At 43.0% G+C, this 21,769-nt stretch overlaps 1 protein-coding gene across 2 annotated transcripts in view; it reads right to left on the reverse strand.

Moving 5' to 3' along the window:
• Nucleotides 1–21,769, reverse strand: part of SLC16A2 (solute carrier family 16 member 2) — a 118,832-nt gene that overhangs the window by 2,849 nt on the left and 94,214 nt on the right. The window contains exons 3-6 of one of the 2 annotated variants that reach the window (XM_030847183.3): nucleotides 10,523–10,667; nucleotides 6,838–7,288; nucleotides 5,380–5,523; nucleotides 1,303–1,531 (exon numbers count right to left, since the gene is read on the reverse strand). In XM_030847183.3, the coding sequence (XP_030703043.1) occupies nucleotides 1,303–1,531; nucleotides 5,380–5,523; nucleotides 6,838–7,288; nucleotides 10,523–10,667 (969 nt within the window). The remainder of the gene's footprint in view (nucleotides 1–1,302; nucleotides 1,532–5,379; nucleotides 5,524–6,837; nucleotides 7,289–10,522; nucleotides 10,668–21,769) is intronic. The other variant, XM_030847184.2, reaches the window with a different exon arrangement.

Genomic DNA, 21,769 nt, shown 5'->3' on the forward strand with positions numbered 1-21,769 from the left:
TCCAAGGTATGGAGTTAGGAGGGAAGCTACTCTAAAAGAACTCCAGAGAAGATGACCAAGACTTGTTTTGGTTCACAGTGATATACCCTTCCACCCCCAGCTTGGTCTAGAGTGTTCTTGTGGAACAATTCAGCCAAGTTCCTATTTTCCCTTTCTTTGAAATGCCCATTTGCCCTAAGAGGAGGCTGTATGTGTATCCTTCCTTCTAGTTACAGATATGGTTGGCCCCTCTGGGTTCCTCTAGGTTGCCAATACGGTAGATGTGTTTGGCATGGGATACAGGGCCTTCCCTGCTCACCTCCAGAAGCTAATGTGGGACACCTCATGGGAGGATGAGCCCAGAAACACTACCGAAGAAAGGCAAGTAGGCCCTGAGGCTGCTTAGGAGGTAAGCAAAATGGAAAGAGATATGGATTCTGAGATCCACCTTTGGGATCAGGAGTTGGGTAGAGGCTCCCCTCCCCCAGTGGACAGTGTGGCTGTTGAACAAGGGCCTGAGTAGAAGGTTTTGTCACTGTAACACAGCATGACCAGTGCCCTCACAACACCTTGCACAGAATTGGTATTCAAGGAATACTTGTTGAGCTAGCCCAGTTGGCCAGCCTAGGAGACTCTAGCCTATGAATCAATATTTGCAATAAATCCTAAAGAAAGGAAATGATGTTCTCTTCTTATTAGTTTTCCTCGTTTCCTAAGTTCTCTGGGGTACCAACAATGTCCTTCTTGGAAGTGGACAGAGAAATTGGGAGTGCTGAAAGATGGCAAGCCAACACTTTGCCTGTTGCCTGCAGGAAGTGAGCCTCATTGGTCCAGTCCTGGGTTGTGTTCTTAATCAAATCTTTTCTACAGGCTCAGTTCAGAAGCTGGTAGAGGAGGAGGGGGTATCTCTAAGTCTTAATAAAACCAGGGCCCACTTTCTCTTCTCTTCCTGCTCAACTACCTTCCAAATAATTACTTGCCTGTAAAGAGAGAGAGAGAAGATTCTGGATCAATAGAATGGTCAGGAAGGCCAAACCCATTTCTCTCTCTACCGTCCCAGAATCAGCCATGTTGTCTACAATAAAACCCCACAGCAACAGATATACAGCCATGAAAAGCCCATCCCCCCCAAATGAATCCATGCACATATACTGTCCTTAGTCTCTTTCACCAGTGGTGGTAGGGGGTTTCATGCACTCTGACGAGGCTGCTTAAATAGAAAAGAAGGAGAAAAGGGACTTTAAGCAGAGGTGCTTAGGAGATCTAGGTCCCAAGGAAGACAGGACTCCCCCACTCATGCCCTCCCTGCAATATTAACCTCACCTGCAATGGGGGGTCCGGCAATCATCGGCAGGGCCATCATGCCCAGGAGGTAGCCAATGGCCTGTGAGGCCTGCATTGGGCCCACCAGCTCAAATGCGATGGGGGCCATGATGGTGATGAAGAAGCCATCACACAGGCCCAAGAAGAGGCAGACAACGATGAGGCCCCCGAAGCCCCGGCAGAGGGGAATCATCATGGACATCAGGCCCAGGAGCAGGAAGGAGATGACCTAAAGGAGCAACAGCCTGAGGTCATGTTGTGCTTGCCTGCCAAGACCACATAGTAAATCACATCTCCTTTCTCAGGGCCTCGTTTCTACGTCTGTAAAATGGGGCAAGGGGATATCAACAGAGAGCCCAGTGGACTAGTTACTTAGGCCCCTTCTAAGTCCTGCTTAGAAGGACTTAGGATTTAAAGATTTTAAGAGAGCCCCTATTTAACTTTGATTCTGTCAAGACTTTTAAAAGAGGAGGCATTGCTCCTGTCCTCAAAAAGTTGTCTTTTAATTGGATTCTGAGATAAAGGGAATTGCTGTTGCTGCTTTCTGATCCTGTGTTTGTCTGCCCCAGGCAACAGGGTCTGGGATCAGACCATGCTGGTATTTTCAGATCCATGTTAGATATGGGAAGAGGAAGGGGAGGAAGTGAGGATGACTTGAATAATTGAATAATGATTAGATGGGGGCATGAATGGAAGGCACAGCTTCCTGAAATGAGGAGGGAGCCAGTCCCCATTTTTGTGGGAGACTGATTTTAGAAAACACCTTGGTATGAAGGAGGCCATTGGGAGGTTCACCCAGGTTCCTTAGGCTTTAGGACATGGGACACACCACCCATCTCAGACACTCAGACGTTATGGCTCTGGGGGCTTCTGGGCTTGTCTGGGCACCCTGCGAAGGCAACAAAGGGGGCTCTAAGGAGAACCAAGACACTAGGAAGAGGTCTAGGGTGCCTGAAGCCAGTCCAGGGGTCACTGACTAGCCACTGAGCTTTCTTTGGGCTGAGCAAAATGACTCTGAAGTAAAGAAGCTGCCTTTCCAGAGGCTGGTTTTTCCCTCTCAATAGAGATAAGGGCCACTGGACACACAGCTGGCCTTTTGATGAAAGTCATCTGCAACCTGTGTCCGTGAGCCAGACTGAAGACCTGGGCTCCACCCACTGTAGCCAGCAGAGCCAGGTTGTCCCAGGGTCAGGGCTAAGGCCTGATCTGTTAACCAAGGCCTTGACAGGATCCAGGATTTTCTAATAGTTCACACAAGCAGGTTGACTTACCCAGGAAGCATAAGTCACCACATGGTAAGGGTATGTCACCACATCACCACATGGAAGGCAGGTAGGAGGGTCAAGGCTGTTTCAAGCACTAAAGATTTTCTGTGTTGTTGCTGCCAATGGGTTTGTTAGGCTAATTGGTTGGATTTTGCAGAGGATAAGAAATGTCCTGGTCATGCCATCTGAGGAAATCTCTTTGTTGAGGGACTTTTGAAATTTGCCCAAGATGTTTTGGGATAGCTAGGCAGAATCTAGGAATAAGAACCCAGATATCCCAGTTTCTCCTCTAGGAGATTCATGTACAACTGTAAGATAAAACCAGACCCACTTATCAACCAAGTCATAATGGTATGGCAATTAAGGAGTTAATACCATTATATAATACAAAGGACCCCATTAACTGATTTCAATTGGCTGTAATTACTACCTACTGTATCTAACTGCCTCTTAACATCCTCCACAAGGCCTTGCCAAGGTTCAGAAATTAAAAATCCCTCTTGGAACTGAGAATCAGGCCTCAAGAACTGGCCCAAAGTGAGGTTGTCCTGCAGGTTGTCACCACTTCCTTACCAACAGACTGTCCAGGGCCTTGATACCAGACACGTGCCTGTCTTTGTCAGTAGTAGGAACCACAAAGTCTAGTGGATGGCTCTTCAGAACCTGAAGCTGTGTACACTCCTTTTCTCTCCCAGACCAGTACTCCTGCATCTGACCCAGGGAGAAAGGGAGGCAAATTCTTGTGATGGAGTATCTTGAGTAGCTCAAGAGAGAGAAGTTCATTCATTGTTTTGTGCTTTCAGCCTGAGACACTTACCAGCACAATGAGTTTGAACAAATCACTTTCCCTCTCTGGGCCTCAGTTCCTCAGTTTGTAAAATGGAGAATTTGGACTACAAGTTGATGAAGATATGTTTCAGCTAAAAAGTTCCAAGATTATTTTATATTTTTCTAAGTGGTAAAACTGGGTCAAGTAAGAGTGGAAAAGGGGAGAGATTGTTGGGTGGGTAGGGGAAATGTTCAGCAGAAGCACTGGGCCATAAGCCTAGTTCTTCTTCTGACTAGCTAATGCCTCTGCCTCTCTTGGAACTCCCTCTGCACAATACAAAGCAAAAACTGCTTGGGCCCTACCTTTCTCCTAGGGACTACAGTGAGAAATGAGCTATATGGCTAGGCAAGGGCTTCTGCCTTTCCTCAAGATAAAGCCCTGGCCCAATACTAGCTTACCCTGATCTCCAGCACTCTTTGGCATCTTGGAGTTGCTGATATTGACAGGGAAGACCCACAGGGGTGCCATGTGGAAGAGGCTGGGAAAGCCACACACAGTCCTATGCAAAAAGCCACCCAGGTAAGGTCTTGCTGATATTGGCACAGGAATTTAAAATTTTATAATTGGTTTATCTCAATCACAGCCTTTTGGTTTGACCTTGGTCTAGTCACTTATGTCTGGGACTTGGTTCTGCCATCCATCGCTTAGTGTAAAGTGGAATATGAGAAGAGTGCTACATAGGAGTTCAGTTCTGCCATGACTGTCTGAGTCTTTCCCTCAGTTTCTCCATCAGTGTAATGAGAGGTTGGACTGGATGGACCATAATGGCACCCTGAGCTCTGACAAAGCAGATTCACTAGCTCTTGCAAATCTAACACAAAGTTAAACACAACAGGAAACCTTAATCATATCCTCATCCAAGACATACGAGGGTATTTAGGAAAACACTTGGGGCTATCAGAAGACAGAGAAATCCCTGCTGTGTGTATAGTCAGGGCCCCTTGGAAGTTCTTTTAGGACTTCTCCAGGATAGTCAGAACTCAACCACATTCCTGATGGACTGTGACCCACATGTTTTCTGGGGCTGCTGTTATCCCTTCACAGGGTTCCACACTTGGGCACCTTCTGGTAAACCCAACTGCTGTTGGCTCAAGCAAAAAGCATGAGCCAGGTCAGAAAGACAATATTGTTGCCCAGTAGACAAAGACAGACAGCTTGAGCAGTAGTCTGTATTAAAGCCAAACCAGAGCCCAGATCACACAAAAAGTGGCCTCTTGAGCATCCACATGGCTACTGCCCACAATATGAGGCTACCTGTGTCACTGTGAGAAGGATTAAAACTTCGCATGGCTATAACACTTTTTACTTCTCAAAGCCTGGTCACACCTGTATTCCTTTTGATCCTCACCTGCAAGGTGAGATAGGAAAGGCAAGGATTATTCTCATTGCACGAAAGAGGAAAGTGAGGTGTAGAGAGGGCAAGTGAGGTCTGGCCTTTTCTGGCAATTATTTTGTGTCTGTCAAGAGGATGGCATTTGAGAGCCAGTGTTTGGTGCCAAGTAGCTCTGGAGGTATAAGAAGTGATGGGTCTGGGCCTAGAGGAGAGAGACACTGGGCCACAGAGTACTGCAGATGCTCAAGACCCTCCAAGAGAGTATAAGGTAGCAATGAGTTCAGTCTTCAATGGGGGCAGCATCTAACTCCTGGCTTCAGTTTCCCTCTTTCAGATGGGAGAGCCTTTATTAATAAACATTTTCTTTGAAAGTGTTCTTAGAGGTTCTATTTACACTGACAGCTTTCACTACATCTTCACTCCATTTTGATGAAGGAGGCAGAACAAGGATGATGATCTTCACTTGAAAGCAAGGGAAATGGAGGCTTAGAGAATTTGATTGACTTTCCCATGTCACATAGCAAGCTGGTGTCAGAGCTGGGGCCCAGGCCACAGCAGTTATACATCCTACCATTGTATCCCAAAGGCTGGATAACCTAGCATCTGTGGCAGGCTGTTTTCCCCACAGTAGACAGGGTGGTCACACTCACCTGCAAGTAGATCTTCTTAAGTCCAGGAATGGAGTCACTGACACGGCCTGACACAAGGCGCCCAAGGCCTGAGGTAGCTCCAATACACACCAAGAGCACCCAGGTCTGCTTGATTTCCAAGAATTCCTCTTCCACATACTTCATCTGAAAAGCATAGCATCAGGTCCATGGGATAAGAGGAAGAAGAAGAGCTGGCTGGTTAATTGTTGGCATACCCAGAACCCTCTACTGCTTACTTCCCTGGACCATGGCAAGAGTTCCTTCTCTTGCAGCTCCCTCCTTTATAGCCTTAGCTCCAGAACAAGCTCTCTGGCTGTTTCTAACAGTTTAAAAGGCTGCATATCCCTTGGCTCTCTGGATTCTGGGTTTCTGAGCAACAGCTGAGGGCAGTGGGTGTCTCTAAGCCCCTTCCAAGCCTTGGCAGGACAGAATACAGCCTTAACAACTGAAAAAAGTCCAAGGGTTCCCCTATTTTCTCCTCATTCCCTGACCCAGAACTGACAGCCTAGGGTAACAGCAGGTCACCAAGGGAGAATGATCCACTAACTTCCAGGTAATATTCCAAAAGTGTGCTTTAAGAAACACAAGGTCTGTGGAAGATAACAGTTGGACCACAACCAACAAATCTTTGGTCATGTAAGTTGGGTGTATGGTGGTTAAACAAAGCTTAATTGATTTCTTTACAGCAGGATTTTTGGTACCTTTAAAAGATTGCTACACATTATGAAGCTAGAGAAATCTAGTATATGTTATTTCTTAAACAAAATTACTTGACCCCAAAGACTAGCATTCCATAAGACACACTCTTAGAAAACTCTATCATTGAGGGACTTCCCTGGTGGTCAGTGGTTAAGACTCCATGCTCCCAATGCAGGGGCCTGGTGATCCCTGGCTGGGGAACTAAGATCCTACATACCACAACTAAGCCAGCGTGCTGCAACTACTGAGCCCGTATGCTCTAGAGCCTGCATGCTGCAACTAGAGAGCCCAAGCACTGCAACCACTGAGCCAACATGCTGCGACTACTGAGCCCATGTGCTGCAACTAGAGAAGCCCACACGCCACAACGAAGAGACAAGGCACTGCAACGAAGACCCAGCACTGCCAAATAAATATAAAAAAAAAAGAAAGAAAAGAAAACCCTATCATTGGGTCATCTGAGGCAGCCTCCTGTATCCCGGTGATGCTTATCTTCTCCTGAAAATCCATCTAGATTTATCAGTGGGGGAAACCATAGGCATGGGCCTCCCCGTGAGGAACTTCCCCCATTTCCCATTGAGGTCATCCCTCAGCCTGTGCTCTTTCCTACTCTGGGTCTCTCCAACCACTGTTTTGTCTTTCTCCAAAGGTTCCAGGTCTGCCCTTTCAATGTCTTCTGCTCCTACCCTCTGGACTTCAGGCAGGTTAAGGGCAACTTCTTGGGGTCAGGTAGGGTGGACCCACCCTGGTATTCCTCACCAAGTGTACATAGGGAACGAAGTAGCCAAGGGCAGCAGCAGCGATCCCGAAGGCCCAGATGCGGTAGGTACGTTGGCGGAACACTCGCATGTTGAAGTACTTCCTGAGCTGAGCCAGAAAGCGTTGGCACAGGGTGTGGACACCTCTCTTGCTTGGGGTGTCCTGCGAGCTGGGCAGGAGGGGTCGGTAGGTGAGTGAAAGCAGCGTAAGAATAAACATAAAGGTACTCAGCACCTGGAAGGTTTGGGCGAGCTTGATCTTAGCCCCCAGCGTTTTGATGAGGAGGGGGAAGGATATGGAGAAGATGCTACTCCCAGCAGACACCACACCATTGGCCAGACCCAGACGGCGTTGGAAGTAATGGCCCAGGATGACGAGAGATGGCTGAAAGGCGAAGGAACAGCCACAACCAAAGAGAATCCCGTAGGTGAAGTAACGCAGGCTTAGTGAGCTGTGGGAGAGACACCAAGAGCTATCCTCAGAAGCCTGACCAACAATCCACCTGCCCTTCCCCCCTCACCCTCCTGAGATCTGCATACCCCCACCCTTAACCCATGGCCCCAGTTACTACTGACCCTCAGAATAGACAAGGAATAGGACCTTCTGATCCCCATTTTGTAGATGGGGAGACAGAGGCTCAGAGAAGTAAAGTAATTTACCCAAGGTAGCATAACTGGGAATCAGCAAAGCTTGGACTTGAATCTAAGTCTGTGTGACTCTAGTTTGAATCATAGTACCCCATCAGAGAGTACTGTTCAAAAGAAAGCCAAAACTAGCCTATGCAAAGTCTGGATGAGGGGCTACAAAAAGTAAGTCAGTGCGTTAGAGAGAATAGTTACACCTACTGCTCACCTAGACACCATGGTTGGGCTGGTAACCAAAGCTTTATCCCAAGTAACAAGAAAGTTCTGCAAGGAGCCAAGATTCTAGAAGGTTGAGACCCTCCATAGGACTCTTCAGTGTCTTTCTTCATGCTCAGGGCCCTTAATATTTCACAGAATGGTTGATGGTATTCTGAGAGACGCCCCCTCTCCAACCATGCCCATGGTCTGGATGTCCCAAGACCCTTTACTCCAGGCCCTAGATAATTTCCATGGGGATCCTAAAGTAAGGAGTTTCTATAACTTCCAAAGCCTGGCTCCTGTTGCTGGACATGATATGGACTAGCTTCCCAGAGTAGCTTGGCTGCTTGATGGGAACTGGAAACTCAAAGAAGTTGTGGGCCTGGCCAAGTAAGAGAGGCTCTGGCTTAAAACCCTTAGGCCCTGCTTTGACTATAAACTTCTATAACAGAAGGCAAAGTATCAGAAGGGAAAAGGCCATGGGAAGGTCAGCTTGGCTGGCCATTTGCCCTCAGATGATATTGGCACAAACTAGTGAAAAACTTTGTTTTCTTTTTGATGCCTCCACATATTTTGCAATACTTCTTATCTGACCACGTAATAACCTAATACTTTCCATGGTTGGGCAGTTCCTCTCCATAGATAGATCCAGTCCTCATACTAAAGGACTGGACCTATGCTGCAGAGACGAAGTGGTGCTAGTACTCATGATTCCAAGACAGCTATCATCATCATTTCTTTCTATCTGCTTGCATTCATTGGATATGAGCAAGGGCTTTGGTTTCAAAAGGGTTGCCTCTACTTAGAACACATAGCTAAGCCAAGTGCTCCTCTTCTGTCAGATTCCTTGGGGCTTCCTCCCATTAGAATCTAAGTACATTTGGGATTGACCTGGGCTGGGGGCCTTGTCTAAGGGAGAGGAGTTATGAAGGTCTGAGGGAGACCCTCAGGGAGGGGGCCAGTGGGAGCAAAGCATGGGATTCAGTTCAGGGAGCTGTGTGGTGGATCTATTTCTAGTTGGGCCCAAAGGCAGGAGGCCCCTGAGCAGGCTTGCCAAGGCCTCCCCACCCCTGCCTGAACTTTGCCCCACCTCACACCATCCAAAGGAACTCAGAGCCCTGATTCAAGCAACAGGAAAGATGACTTGGAGTTCTAGCCACAAGCAGAACCATTTTTCCACTGGATGTGAAGCCATCCAGAAAGTTTCTTGGCTTTGAAGATGTTCTTGCAGAAAGGGCAAAGGGGGTGGGGGAGGAGCTTAGGGGCTGGAGAACAGAACGCCTACTCCAATGTGCCTAAAGAAGAATGCCAGGAGAAAGCACATCTGAGCTCCTTCCCCTCCTGTAACTGAGCTCATGTGGATTGGAAGGAAAATGGGATCCGTATGTTGCTAATTTGTTTACACTTTGCTCTGCTTGGCCTTAAAAAACAGGCCTCTGATGTGTAGCTCTGAGACTGGAGCCGCTTCTGAGGCCTAGCTCCTTCCCACAAGGAGCCAGACACGAGCTTGCTGAGGGCAAATGAGGCCGACCACCAGAGGGGTCCTGAAAGGGTTTGGAGCTGCTGCCCTGGGAAGACTGAGCAGATTACAGACAGGATATGGTTTTCCCTGCCTCTGTCCCAGTTGGATGGGACCAAGCCAAGAAACCATTGCAGGCCACATCCAAGCTCTGTTGGAGGGTGGGCTGGGCAGCCGGAAATGCTCAAGTCATAAAGAAAGCTGGCTCAACCTCACAAGGCCCAGTTGTAGCAGAACACAATTATCATCCTCTGCTGTGAGTGGAACCTTAGGCCTGGAGAGCATAACCATGGTCCTTCTCTGGGGAGCCAAGCTCAGAAAGCAAGTCTCTGATAAGCTAGCCACGTCTCCAGGCTGGCATTCTCCTACACCAGCCCAGGCAGATTGGAAGTAGGAGGTACCATAACTCCCAAAGTGTCTTTGGCAGAAAGTCATTGGAGTTCTTTAGGAATCCCATATTCCTCAGGCTGTGGTGGAGGGTTTTTACTTCTCTCCTCCCCTACAGACATGCTTCTGGAGAGCTGGCAGAAAGAAAGCAGAAAATGAACTTGTAGCCTGCTCCTTGCCTGACACTACCAGTTTCTGCCAGTGGGACCTATGGGACCAGAGTTTGAGTTTACCTAGCTTAGGCCTAGTTGGGTAGCTGGGTGCTGGGTCTGTATCTCAGTGAGGGAGGCTGCTAAACATCCCTTCTCACACCCAAGACATGAATCTTTATCTGTTCCAAATCATCCATGCATTGCTATCCAGAAATGGAAAAGGACCAGAAATGCTAAACAGCCTTGGGCTCAGCTGACCTCTTTTTCAGCATAAGATTACCTTAGGAATCCTGTAATGGTAGGTGTTCACATGGGCTTACTCCAGAAGTTCATTTCCAGGAGGGCAGTTGAGGTCATGAGATGTGTGGCATATTGAAGGGAAATAGAATGGCAGAGCTGGAAGACACCTGAAAAGACCTGATCTAATCTCCTCATGTTACAGTATAAAAATTGAGGCCCAAAGAGGGGAATGGTACTCATGAATTGTTCCATTGCCATTCAGTGGCCAAAACTTGACTTGGGCCCAGCAGTATGAATGCCCAAGCTTTGGCTCCTCCCACCACTTTGGAACTCTTGGATCCTCTTTGGGTATATTCCCTACCAATGTGTCCTGGGGACCCTACCAAGATGAGTCCCATTGGACAATAATTCCTGGGAGCAGGGTCTTGAGGACCCTACATGGAAAGGGCCACAGGGGATTCTACAATGAGAAGAGTGTCTAGTTGAGGCCCAGAGAGAAGCCAACCCTCAGCCTTGGGCAAATGGTCGGCAACTCCTAGCCTTACCTGGTGAAGGAGCTGGTATGGAGGCCAATGAAAGCGACGGCAGCCCCTGCAGTTGCTGTGATTCGGCAGCCCAATCGATCAGTGAATATACTCACAATGGGAGAACAGAAGAAGATCATGCCCATTGAGAGGGCTCCTACCCATGCTGCAGAGAAAAGAAGCACAAAGACACCTTAGTTTAATGTGTTACCTGGTGGTGCGGCTGGTATCTCAGATCTTCTCTGGCCTTTCACTGGGGGCATTGCCTTGGTCTGCACTGCCAGCCTGCTAGTCCCTGATGGTCAGTGAGGTTAGGCAATTTTCAAAGTGCCTGTAACAAAGCAATGTGAGAACCAGGAGTCTAGTTCATAAGTATACCCAGAACTTCAAAGCTGGGGCAGGGAGCCTTTAGAGATCAAGTCTGTGATGGAGACTTCTAGCTAGCTACCACACAGCTACACTACATTTCTTAGCCTGTTCAGCTGTTTGGCTTGACCATGTGACTGAATTCTGACCAATAGCATGTGGGTAAAAAAGACTAATACCACTTCCAGGCCTGGACCATAAAAAGACTACCATGATGTTTTTGCTTACTTGGGAGCTATAACGGCAGAGTGACCTTGGAAGCCATGTATTAAGACTGGCAGAACTGCCATCAGTTCTGTCTGGGTCTGTGAATGGAGTGAAGTTTCCCCTCTCTCTCCAATCTGGAACCCCTGCCCTGAATGTTACATAAGAAGTAAAGAAATGTCTTGTCCTTTAAGCTACTGAATTTTCTAGGGCTATTTGTTATAGCAGTTAAACAAACAAACTAAAACAAAGAGATTCCTCTACAACCATTTTACTGATAAAGAAACAGCTCCAGAAATGTGAAGGGACTTGCCAAAGATCACACAGCAAGTTAAGTGGAAGAGCTGGGACTCAAACCTAACTCTCCTTATTTCTAGTCCAATGTTCATTGTATTATATCTCTTACTGGGATGAATGAAGCTTCCCATCATTGGAGGTGTATAAGCAGAGGTAGATATAAAACAGGAGATTTAAGCACTGTGGTCAGATTTGGACCAGCCAACAATTCAAGCTTCCTTCCAGGGATGCTAAGCCAGATTTATAGCCTTAGGCATTGGGCTACTTGGCTTCAGTGCCAAGGAACATGAGAATTAATTAAGCCTTCAGGAGCTTAGGTAAGACTTCTCTTGGTCATTGGAACAGTCCTGTGAAGATGCTAAGACTAAGGAGTAGGGAAGGCCACAGACAAAGGGCTCCTGGAATTGTACAGGGACACAGGGCAGGTTCAGGAGATACTCAAAGATTTATAAGGACACTATGCAAGAGGGTCATGTAACTCTCATGCTGAAATCCTTCATCAGAGCCAACGTTTGGCAAATCTCTGACTCCAAACTCAAATAAGAAGAGTTTATTCTGTTTATAAAGGCTCTTAAGTGTCTGTAACAATCCTCAACAGGGAGGAAGAAATTTTCCCTTTTCCTTGGATTCTTCCAGCCCATTTCCCCTTGCTCAGCCCTCAGAAAGAAAGCCCAAGCTTTTTTTGTTTGAAGGCTGTATCAAGTTTCATCATGGGCCTCTGTTTTCTAGGCTAAACAATTCTTAGTTTCATTAATATTTCTTCTTAGCTTTAATTTCTAAATCTGTATTACTTTGAGAGCTCTCCTGTTAACACATTCCTAGCCTTCATCATCATCATCAAAAAGTATTCATTGAGTGTCACCTGAACAGGATGCCAGGCCAGCTTCTGGCTCTCTTCAGTTGTGGAGCCCCAAATGGGCCAGAGGAGTGCAGTCTGAGGTTAGACTAGTCCACTGTCTGAGTCTCTTTCCTCAGTGCCTAATAGGTTGCTCAGATCTCCACTGGTAATCTTTGCTTTGCTGTGGGTGCCATCTTGAGTCTTAGCTGGCTGGCTCCAACAGTACTGGCCTGAGACCGCAAGAGACCCTAACTCTCATCACAATTTTACCTTATACCTTTCAATTTCACCTCTTATCAGCTATGGGACCTTGAGCAAATTACACAGCACTTCTCTAATCCTCCGACTTCTCATCTGTAAAATGGGGATTAAAATTCTCCATGTGCCTTCCCCAAAGTTTTTTTTAATCTAAAGATTATCAGATGTGATCATATGTATGAGAGCTTTATAAATACCAATAGTCACACCGTACATAAAAATTAATACAAATGGATCATAAACTCAAATGTAAAACTTAAAACTTCTAGAAGAAAGTATAGGAGAAAATCTTTTTGAACTTCAGTTAGGCAAAGATTTCATAGATAATTACCAAAAGTGTGATCCATTAAAAAATTGATACATTAGACTTCATCAAAGTGTAAAACTTCTGTTCTTTGAAAAATACTGTTATGAAAATGAAAGGGCAAACCACAGATTGGGAAAAGTATTTACAATACACACATTGATAAAAGACTGGTATCCAGAGTACAAGTGTGAGTTGACTCTCATAACTCAATAAGACAGCAAACAATCCAATTTAAAATACGGGCAAAAGATTTGAACAGACATTTTACAAACACAGGACGTGAATGGCAATTGAACACATGAAAAGATGCTCAATATCATTAATCATTCAAGAAATCCTTATTAAAACCACAATGAGATACCCCTATACAACCACTAAAAAGGCTTTTTTTTTTTAAAATGACAATACCTAGTACTGGTGAGGATATAGAGGAACTGGAAATCTCATACACTGTTGATGGGAATGTAAAATGGTATACCTGCTTTGGAAAACAGTTTGGCAGCTTCTTAAAAGTTAAACATACAGGGGGACTTCCCTGGTGGTCCAGTGGTAAAGAATCCATCTTACAATGCAGGAGACGCAGGTTCTATCCCTGGTTAGGGAACTAAGATCCCACATGCCAAGGAGCAACTAAGCCTGCACGCCACAACTACTGAGCTCACACGCCTCAACTAGAGCCTGTGTGCCGCAAACTACAGAGCCCACATGCTCTGGAACCCGTGCGCCACAACTACAGAGCCCATGCACCCTGGAGTCTGAGCGCCACAACTAGAGAAGAGAAAACCCTCACGCCACAACTAGAGAGAAGCCCACACGCCACAATGAAGAGCCCGTCTGCCTCAACGAAGATCCCACGTGCCAGAACTAAGACCCAATGCAGCCAAAAATAAATTAAAAAAAAAAAGTTAAACATACAATTACCATATGACCCTAAAATCATTCTCCTGGGTATTTACCCAAGATAAATGAAAAATTATATTCATACAAAAACCTGTGCCTAGATGTTTTTACAGATTTTTCATAACTGCCAAAACGTGGCAATAACTCAAATTGTACTTCAACTGGTGAATGGATAAATACGTGGATATACATTAAGACAATGGGATACAACTCTGCAATAAACAGGAATGAACTATTGATACAGGCAACAACTTGGACAATTCTCAAAGGCATTATGCTAAGTGAAAAGAAGCCAGACACAAATGATTACATTTATATGTAATTCTGGAAAGGCAAAACTGTGGGGTCAAACAGATCAGTGCATGCCAAGAGGAAGGGTGAGGGGAAATGACTCATTGTAGATGATCATGAGGGAACTTTTTGGAGTAATGAAATGTTATATATTTTGACTGTAAGTGGTGATATTCTTTTGTCAAAATTCATAGAACTGAGCATATAAAAAGGGTGAATATTACCATATGTAAATTATACCTCAATAAATCTGTTATAAAAAAAGAAGAGGGGGCAGGGAAGAAGGAAGTGCCAGTGTGAGATCTCATTTATGATGTATGTATTTTTATTCTGGCTGGATTTTCAAAAAAACTAGTTCAAGAGTATTATCAAAAATGAAAAAATACTTAAATTCAGTAAATTATCTTACTGTCATGTTATCAACTACAACTCACCATTATTTGGCCCTTCTGAATTTCTAAAATACAATGAAAGCTGATGATTGGGCTTGAAAGTATCTTTTGCACAGTCAAAGAAAAATTAAATTATATTGGATATAGCTTTTTATGTTAATGACATGTATTCATCATTATGGTATTATACAGAACATTTTCACTGCCTTAAAAATACCATGCTCCACCTATTCATTCCTCCTCCCCTCCCAACCTCTGGCAACCACTGATCTTTTTACTGTCTCCATAGTTTTGCCTTTTCCACAATGTTATATAGTTGGAATCATACAGTATGTAGTCTTTTCAGATTAGCTTCTTTCACTTAGTAATATGCATTTAAGCTTCCCCCATGTATTTTCATGACTTGAAAGCTCTTATTTTTCAGCACTGAAAAATATTCCATTGTCTGGATGTACAACAGTTTATTTACTAACTCACCTACTGATGGACATCTTGTTTGCTTCCACATTTTGGCAATTATGAATAAAGCTGCTATAAATATCTGTGTGCAAATTTTTGTGTGGACGTAAGTTCTTGATTCATTTGGTTAAACACTAAGGAGCATGATTGCTAAATTGTATGTTTAGTTTTGTAAGAAATTGCCAAACTTTCTTCCAATGTGGCTGTACCATTTTGCATTCCCAACAGTAGTGAGTGAGAGTTCTTGTTGCTCTACGTCCTTGCCAGCATTTGGTGGTGTTGGTGTTCCAGATTTTGGTCATTCTAATAAGTATGTAGTGGTATCTCACTGTTGTTTTCATTTGTATTTCCCTGATGGCATATGGTGTTGTGTATCTTTTCATATGCTTATTTGTCATCTGTATATTTTCTTTGATGAGGTCTCTGTTAAGGTCTTTGGCCCATTTTTCAACTGGGTTGTTCATTTTCTCATTGTTGAGTTTAAGGAATTCTTTGTACATTTTGGATAACAGTCCTTTATCAGATATGTCTTTTGTGAATATTTTCTCCCAGTCTGTGGCTTATCTTCTCATTCTCTTGATATTGTCTTCTGCAGAGCAGAAGTTTTTAATTTTAATGAAATCCAACTTATCAATTAGTTCTTTCTTGGATCGTGACTTTGGTCTTGTACCTAAAATGTCATAATCATACCCAAGTTTTCCTAAGTTATTTTCTAGGAGTTTTAGAGTTTCATGTTTTATATTTAGGTCTGTGATCCATTCTGAGTTAATTTTTGATAAGGATGTAAGGTCTGTGTCTAGATTAATTTTTTTGCATGTGGATGTCCAGTCGTTCCAGCACCATTTGTTGAAAAGATTATCTTTGTTCCATTGTATGGTCTTTGCTTCTTGTCAAAGATCAGTTGGCTATATTTATGTGGATCTATTTCTGGGCTTTCTATTCTGTTCCCTTGATCTATTTGTCTATTCTTTCACCAATACCACACTGTCTTGAATATTGTAGCTTCATGGTAAGTCTTGAGGACAAGTAGTGACAGTTCTCCAACTTTGTTCATCTCTTCCAATACTGTGTTGCCTATTTGGGGTCTTTTGCTTCTCCATGTAAACTTTAGAATCAGTTTATCGATATCCACAAAATAAATTGCTGAGATTTTGATTGGGATTGCATTGAATCTATACATCAAGTTGGGAAGAACTGACATCCTGACAATATTGAGTCTTCCTGTGCATGAACATAGAATATCTCCATTTATTTAGTTCTTTGAATTTTAGTTCATCAAAATTTTGTAGTTTTCCTCATATAAATTTGTACATATTTTGTTAGGTTTATACATAAGTATTTCATTTTTGGGTGTGCTAATGTAAATGGCATTCATTTTTAAAGTTTCAAATTCCTCTTGTTCATTGCTGGTTTATAGGAAAGCGATTCACTTTTGTATATTAACCTTGTATCCTGCAACTTTGCTGTAATTGCTTTTAAGTTCCAGAGTTTTTTGTCATTTTTTTCAGATTGTCTACATAGATGATCATGTCATCTGTGAACACAGACAGTTTTATGTCTTCCTTCCCAGCCTGTATACTTATTTCTTTTTCTTGTATTATTATATTAGCTAGAACTTCCACTACAGTGTTGAAAAGGAGTGGTGAGAAGGGACAGCCTTGTCTTGAACCTGATCTTAGTGGGAAAGCTGCAATTTTCTCACCATTTAGTATGATATTATTAGTAGTTTTTAAAATATGATTTTAAAATATTAATCTGAGTTTTTTTCAACTTTTGAAACAATTATAGATTTATAGGAAATAGCTAAGATAATCCAGAGAAGTCCCATGAACACTTCACCCAATTTCCCCCAATGGTTACATCATATATAACTATACTATAATATCAAAACCAGAAAATTGACATTGGTACAATATGTGTGTATAGTTCTATATCATTTTATCACATGTGTAGATTTGTGTAACCACCACTGCAATCAAGATACAGGATTATTCCATCACCATAAAGATCTCCTTTGTGCTACTCTTTCATAATCACACCCAGTCCACTCCCCCACTGTCCCTAACTCTTGGCAACCACTAATTTTTTTTCCATCTCTATAATATTATTTTAAGAAAGTTATAGAAATTGAGTCATATAGTGTGTGACTTGTTGAAATTGGCTTTTTTTCACCCAGCATAATTCCCTGAAGATGTATATTTGAAGTAAGTTTCTTGTAGACAGCTTATAGTTGGGGTATTTTTTTTTCCTGCCAATCTCTGTCTTTTAATCGATGTATTTAGATCATTTGCAAGGAAGTAATCATTGACATGTTAGGGTCATTTTATTTTTGTTTTCTGTTTGTTCCCTCTGTTTTTCCTTTCTCTACTTTCTTTTTCTCTGCTTGCCTGTAGGCTCCCTTAACAATTTTTAGAATTCCAATTTGATTTATTTATAGCGCTTTGAGTGTATCCCTTTGTATACCTTTTTAAGTAGTTGCTCTAGCTATTACATCATAGTTTACTGATGTTGACATTTCACTAGTTTGAGTGGAGTGTAAAAACCTAAACTCCCTCATGTCCTTTCACTATCCTCCATTTATAATATAATTTTCTTAAATATTTCCTCTATATACATTGAAACCACATCAGGAATCATTATAATTTTTGCTTCAACTGTTAAACATAATTTAGAAAATCCAAGAGAAGAAGGAAACTCTATTCTATTTACCCATAATTTTACTCTTTTAATTGTTCTTCCTTCTTGATGATCCAATATTCCTTTTTCTATTGTTTCCTTTTTGTTTAGAGAATTCCTTTGGCCACTCTTTTAGGGTAGGTCTGCTGGTGACAGATTCTCCTATTTTTCCTTCATTTGAAAATGCCTTGATTTCCCCCTTTGTTCCTGAAGGATATTTTCACCAGATATGCAATTCTGGATTGACAGTTTATTCTTTCAGCACTTGAAGAATGTTTTGTGACTTCTTCCTTCTACCCTCCATGGTTTTTGATGAGAAATCCACTATCATTTGAATGTTTTTCCCCTTAATTAAGGCGTCATTTCTCTCAATTTTTTCAAGATGTGTGTGTGTGTGTGTTTATATTTCAGAAGTCTGTGATGTGTTTTGGCATAGATTTCTTTGAGTTCACCCTCTTTGGGATTCACTCAGCTTCTTAATACTGTAGATTTTTCTTTTGCCAAATTTGGGAATTTTTCAACCGTTATTTCTCTGAGTAATTTTTCAGCCCCACCTTCTTTCTCCTCTCCATTCAGGACTCCTCTGATGACAGGAATATTACCTCTTCTGTTATAGCACCACAGTTCTCTGAGGCTCTGTTCATTTTTTAGAAATTTATTTTCCCCCTGTTGTTCAGATTGTATAATTTCTATTGTTCTGTCTTCAAGCTTACTACTTCTTTCCTCTGCCCTCTCCATTATTTAATGGAACCCATCCAGTGAGGTTTTAAAAATTATTATTATTTCAGTTTTTGTATTTTTCAGTTCTAAAATTTCCATTGTTTCTTCTTTGTATTTTCTATTTATTTGTTGAGACTCTATTTTTTCATTTGTCTCAAGTATGATTGTAATTGCTCATTGAAGCATTTTTATAGTGGCTGCTTTAAAATCCTTGTCAAATAATTTCAATATCTGTGTCATCTTGGTGTTTTCTCATTGAAAACAACATGTAGTCTTTTCTCGTTGAAGTTGAGATTTTCCTAGTCTTTGGTGTGACAAGTGGTTTTTCTATTTTACCTGGGAAATGTTGGATATTATGTTATGAGACTCGGTATCGTATTTAAATCTTGTGTTTTAGTAGGCCTACTATGACACTGTGCCAGCAAGGTACCACCACATTATTTCTAGATGGGGTGGAAGAGATGGGGATGGAAGTCCAGGTTCCCTGCTTAGCCTCCATGAACACCCTGGGGAGGATCGGTGCCTTGTTATGCTGAGCAGGGGTTGGTGTTCAAGATCCCCACTGGTCTTCCTCTGATCCTTAACTGGTTGGGAGAGGTCTTCCTCTGATACTTAACTGGTTGGGAGAGGTAAGAGTCTCTCGTTACTATTCTCCACGTTGCTTCAACTGATACTGTACTGAATGATGCTAAAAGTCCTAGTTTCCTACTTGGCCTTCACTGACACCACCTTGGCACCTCTTCAGGAATGGGAGGAGAGCCAGAAGTTACAGACTGGCAAGGGTGAACGTCCAGGTTCCCTGCATGGTCTCCACTGAAACAATGGACAGAGAATAGGCCTTGCTACAACTGAGAGGATGACATTCCTGGCTCCCTACTCAGTTTTCTCTACTACTACCTTGGAATGGTAGGCGGACAGATTGGGGCACCTTGTTATAACTGGGTGAGTATATAAGTCAAGGTTCCTTATTAGGCCTTTGTTGGTAAAGGTCAGAAGGTATGCATTTTTCCCCATGGTGTTTGGCTGGGGTAGAGTGGTTATTGTCTAAAAGTTTTCTGTCTTGATAGGCTCCTCCTTTCTTGGTCTTTTGGTTAGAGAAATCAGGCTTTTCTCAATGCTTATTTTATTTGTTTCTGTTGGCATTTCTGGGTTGCAAGCTTCTTCAGCTCCAGGTGTAAGATATATGAGGCAAAAAGAAAACCCAGGTAATTCACCACTGTGTTGTTCCTTGAGTCCTGAGATACCTAGTCCATCAACTTTCTTCTCTCTACCTTTTAGTCTTCTTATATTTGCTTTACATAATGGCCAGTGTTTTTAGCCATACTTCATGGGAGGAATAGGGAAAAGTACCTTGATATAGTTTTTGACGCTAAATGTACATTTAAAAAAAATGAAGCCATCTATATATGATATTCATTTATTTAAAAGTTATTTAACATCCTTTCTGGCCCAAATACACAGCTATCCCACAGGTACTGAGGATGCTAAATGAGTGACATATGGTCTTTGCCTTCAAGGATCTCACAGTAGAATAAGGAACACTTTTTTGAACAGGACAGTAAAATGTATAAATCCCATGGTTCAAGACCACAGTAAAATTTTCTATTTAAAGATTTTCAGAGAGGTCAGACATTCCAAGGGAAAGAAAATTTGCTACGTTAAGGAAAAGAAAGGTAATTTAATAGCTAGATCAATGACTGAAGAAGAATAGAACAATTGTTAGCAGGAAAGGTTATCAGAGGAAATTTTGTAAGAGAAAAATAATCAGCTATAACTATATTTAAAAAAGAAGAACTAATAGTGATAATAATAATGATAATTATAACCATGTTGATGGTAGAATGAGTGTTGTTGGTTATTCTTTATCTTTCTTGCACTCAATTTCCTTTTTTGGAAAATACAAGGCATGGGTAGAGGTTTTCTAGAACTCTTGACAGTCCTTGGACTCAAAGCTGGGGAGTTTTTGTTGTTCCCCATATTACCCTTGCTCTCATATGAGGAAGACAAAGTGATTTTTTTTTAATTCCCTACTGCTGATGACAAAGTGATTTTGATGAAACAGCTGAATGTGGGAGAGTTCAAAGGGTGAAAAGTAGACTTTAACAGGAGGTATAGAAGGCTACCTTTATAAACAGTCTTGGCAAAATCAGAGATGGCACCCCACAACTTTCCATCAGGCAGAGAGCATTATTTTCAATGCACAACTGTGCTAAGTGCCAAGCGTCTAATTTCTGACTAATAAGCTTTCTGTCCAGCAGAGCCCTAGGACTTTAAGGATTAACTATGTATAAACCCACCATCCACAACTTTCATCCAATGATACCCAGAATTCTCTTCAGCCTCAACCACTACCCTCAGGTGAGTTAAGTACTCCCAAAGAGTTGGCCCCCAAATACCTGTGCCTGAAGTGAACACAATGTCTATATTCACTGGACACCACCTCCTTTCCTCCTCTAAGCACCCATAGCCAGCTGGGCTTCTGTTGAGCCTGAGCAGTGCAAAAGCAGAACCCCAGCCTTTCCAGCTCCATCCTGGACCTATTGGCCCTCAAATTTCCTTATATTCAAAGTCTTTTCACTCAAGTGCCCAATTAGTGCCCTGGCTCCTTACCCAGGCTCACAGTCTAATGTCTTTGAAGTACAGGGAGTCTGCTCAGAAAAGAACTCAAATGCGAGACCAGATTCCCCATTCCTTGGTTTCCAAAAGCCAACTTCTCTGAGCTCTCCCTCTGAGTTGGAAAGTGGGGAGAGAGTACTCTAAGAGCCAAACTCTCTAAATAAATTATAGGCTTTCACAAATTCCTGTTGTTGTGGGGAACTAACAAAAGCTCAAATGAGGGAACGATGGAGCAAAGCCAAAGAAAGGGCAAAGCTGGGGAAGGGTAAAGGAGAGAGAGAGGTGAAAGGGGGTGACACGAGGGCAGAGATATCTCTATTCAGGAGCCCCTGCTTCATGACAAGGTGAACAGTATGATGAAAGACTAGCAAATAGGATTAGGAGCCATGTTCTGAAGCTTGCTATGCAACGCTAAGTGGAGGAAATGTCACTATTAACCAGAGTCCCTGTTGCCAGAAATATTCCCATTTCTGCCCCATCTCCACCCTTCTTCAGAGTCCCCAGAACACAGTAAAGAGACTAAACCTAGATGGGATAAGTGAACATGGTCAGAATGGCATAGGTAGGGCATGGGGACCATGTGGGGTTGGTGGCAGGTAGCTCAGGACTGTGCTGATGGTATGCTGGCACATCTAGCCAGTTGATCAGCACACATTAGTAAGATGACTGAAAGCATTGGTGGAATACATTTAAAAGGAGGCAAGTAAAAGCACTTCAGGGGTCAGCTGGGGCACTCCAGAGGAGAAAAATGCAACACTCTGGTCTTCCTTAGGGACTGAGATGGCAGGAGCCCTGCCTTTCATTCTCTCTGTGGCTGACTGGAGAGTGACCTCCAGCTGAGCTTCATTTATTAACTATTTCTCTAGCCTTGTGCTAGGAGTTAAGTGCTAGGTAGTTATTTTTCTGGTGAATAAATGTAACAATCTTGTTCAGGGAAGCTGATT

This window comes from Globicephala melas, chromosome X (assembly GCF_963455315.2).
Source record: "Globicephala melas chromosome X, mGloMel1.2, whole genome shotgun sequence".
Classification (NCBI taxonomy): domain Eukaryota; kingdom Metazoa; phylum Chordata; class Mammalia; order Artiodactyla; family Delphinidae; genus Globicephala; species Globicephala melas.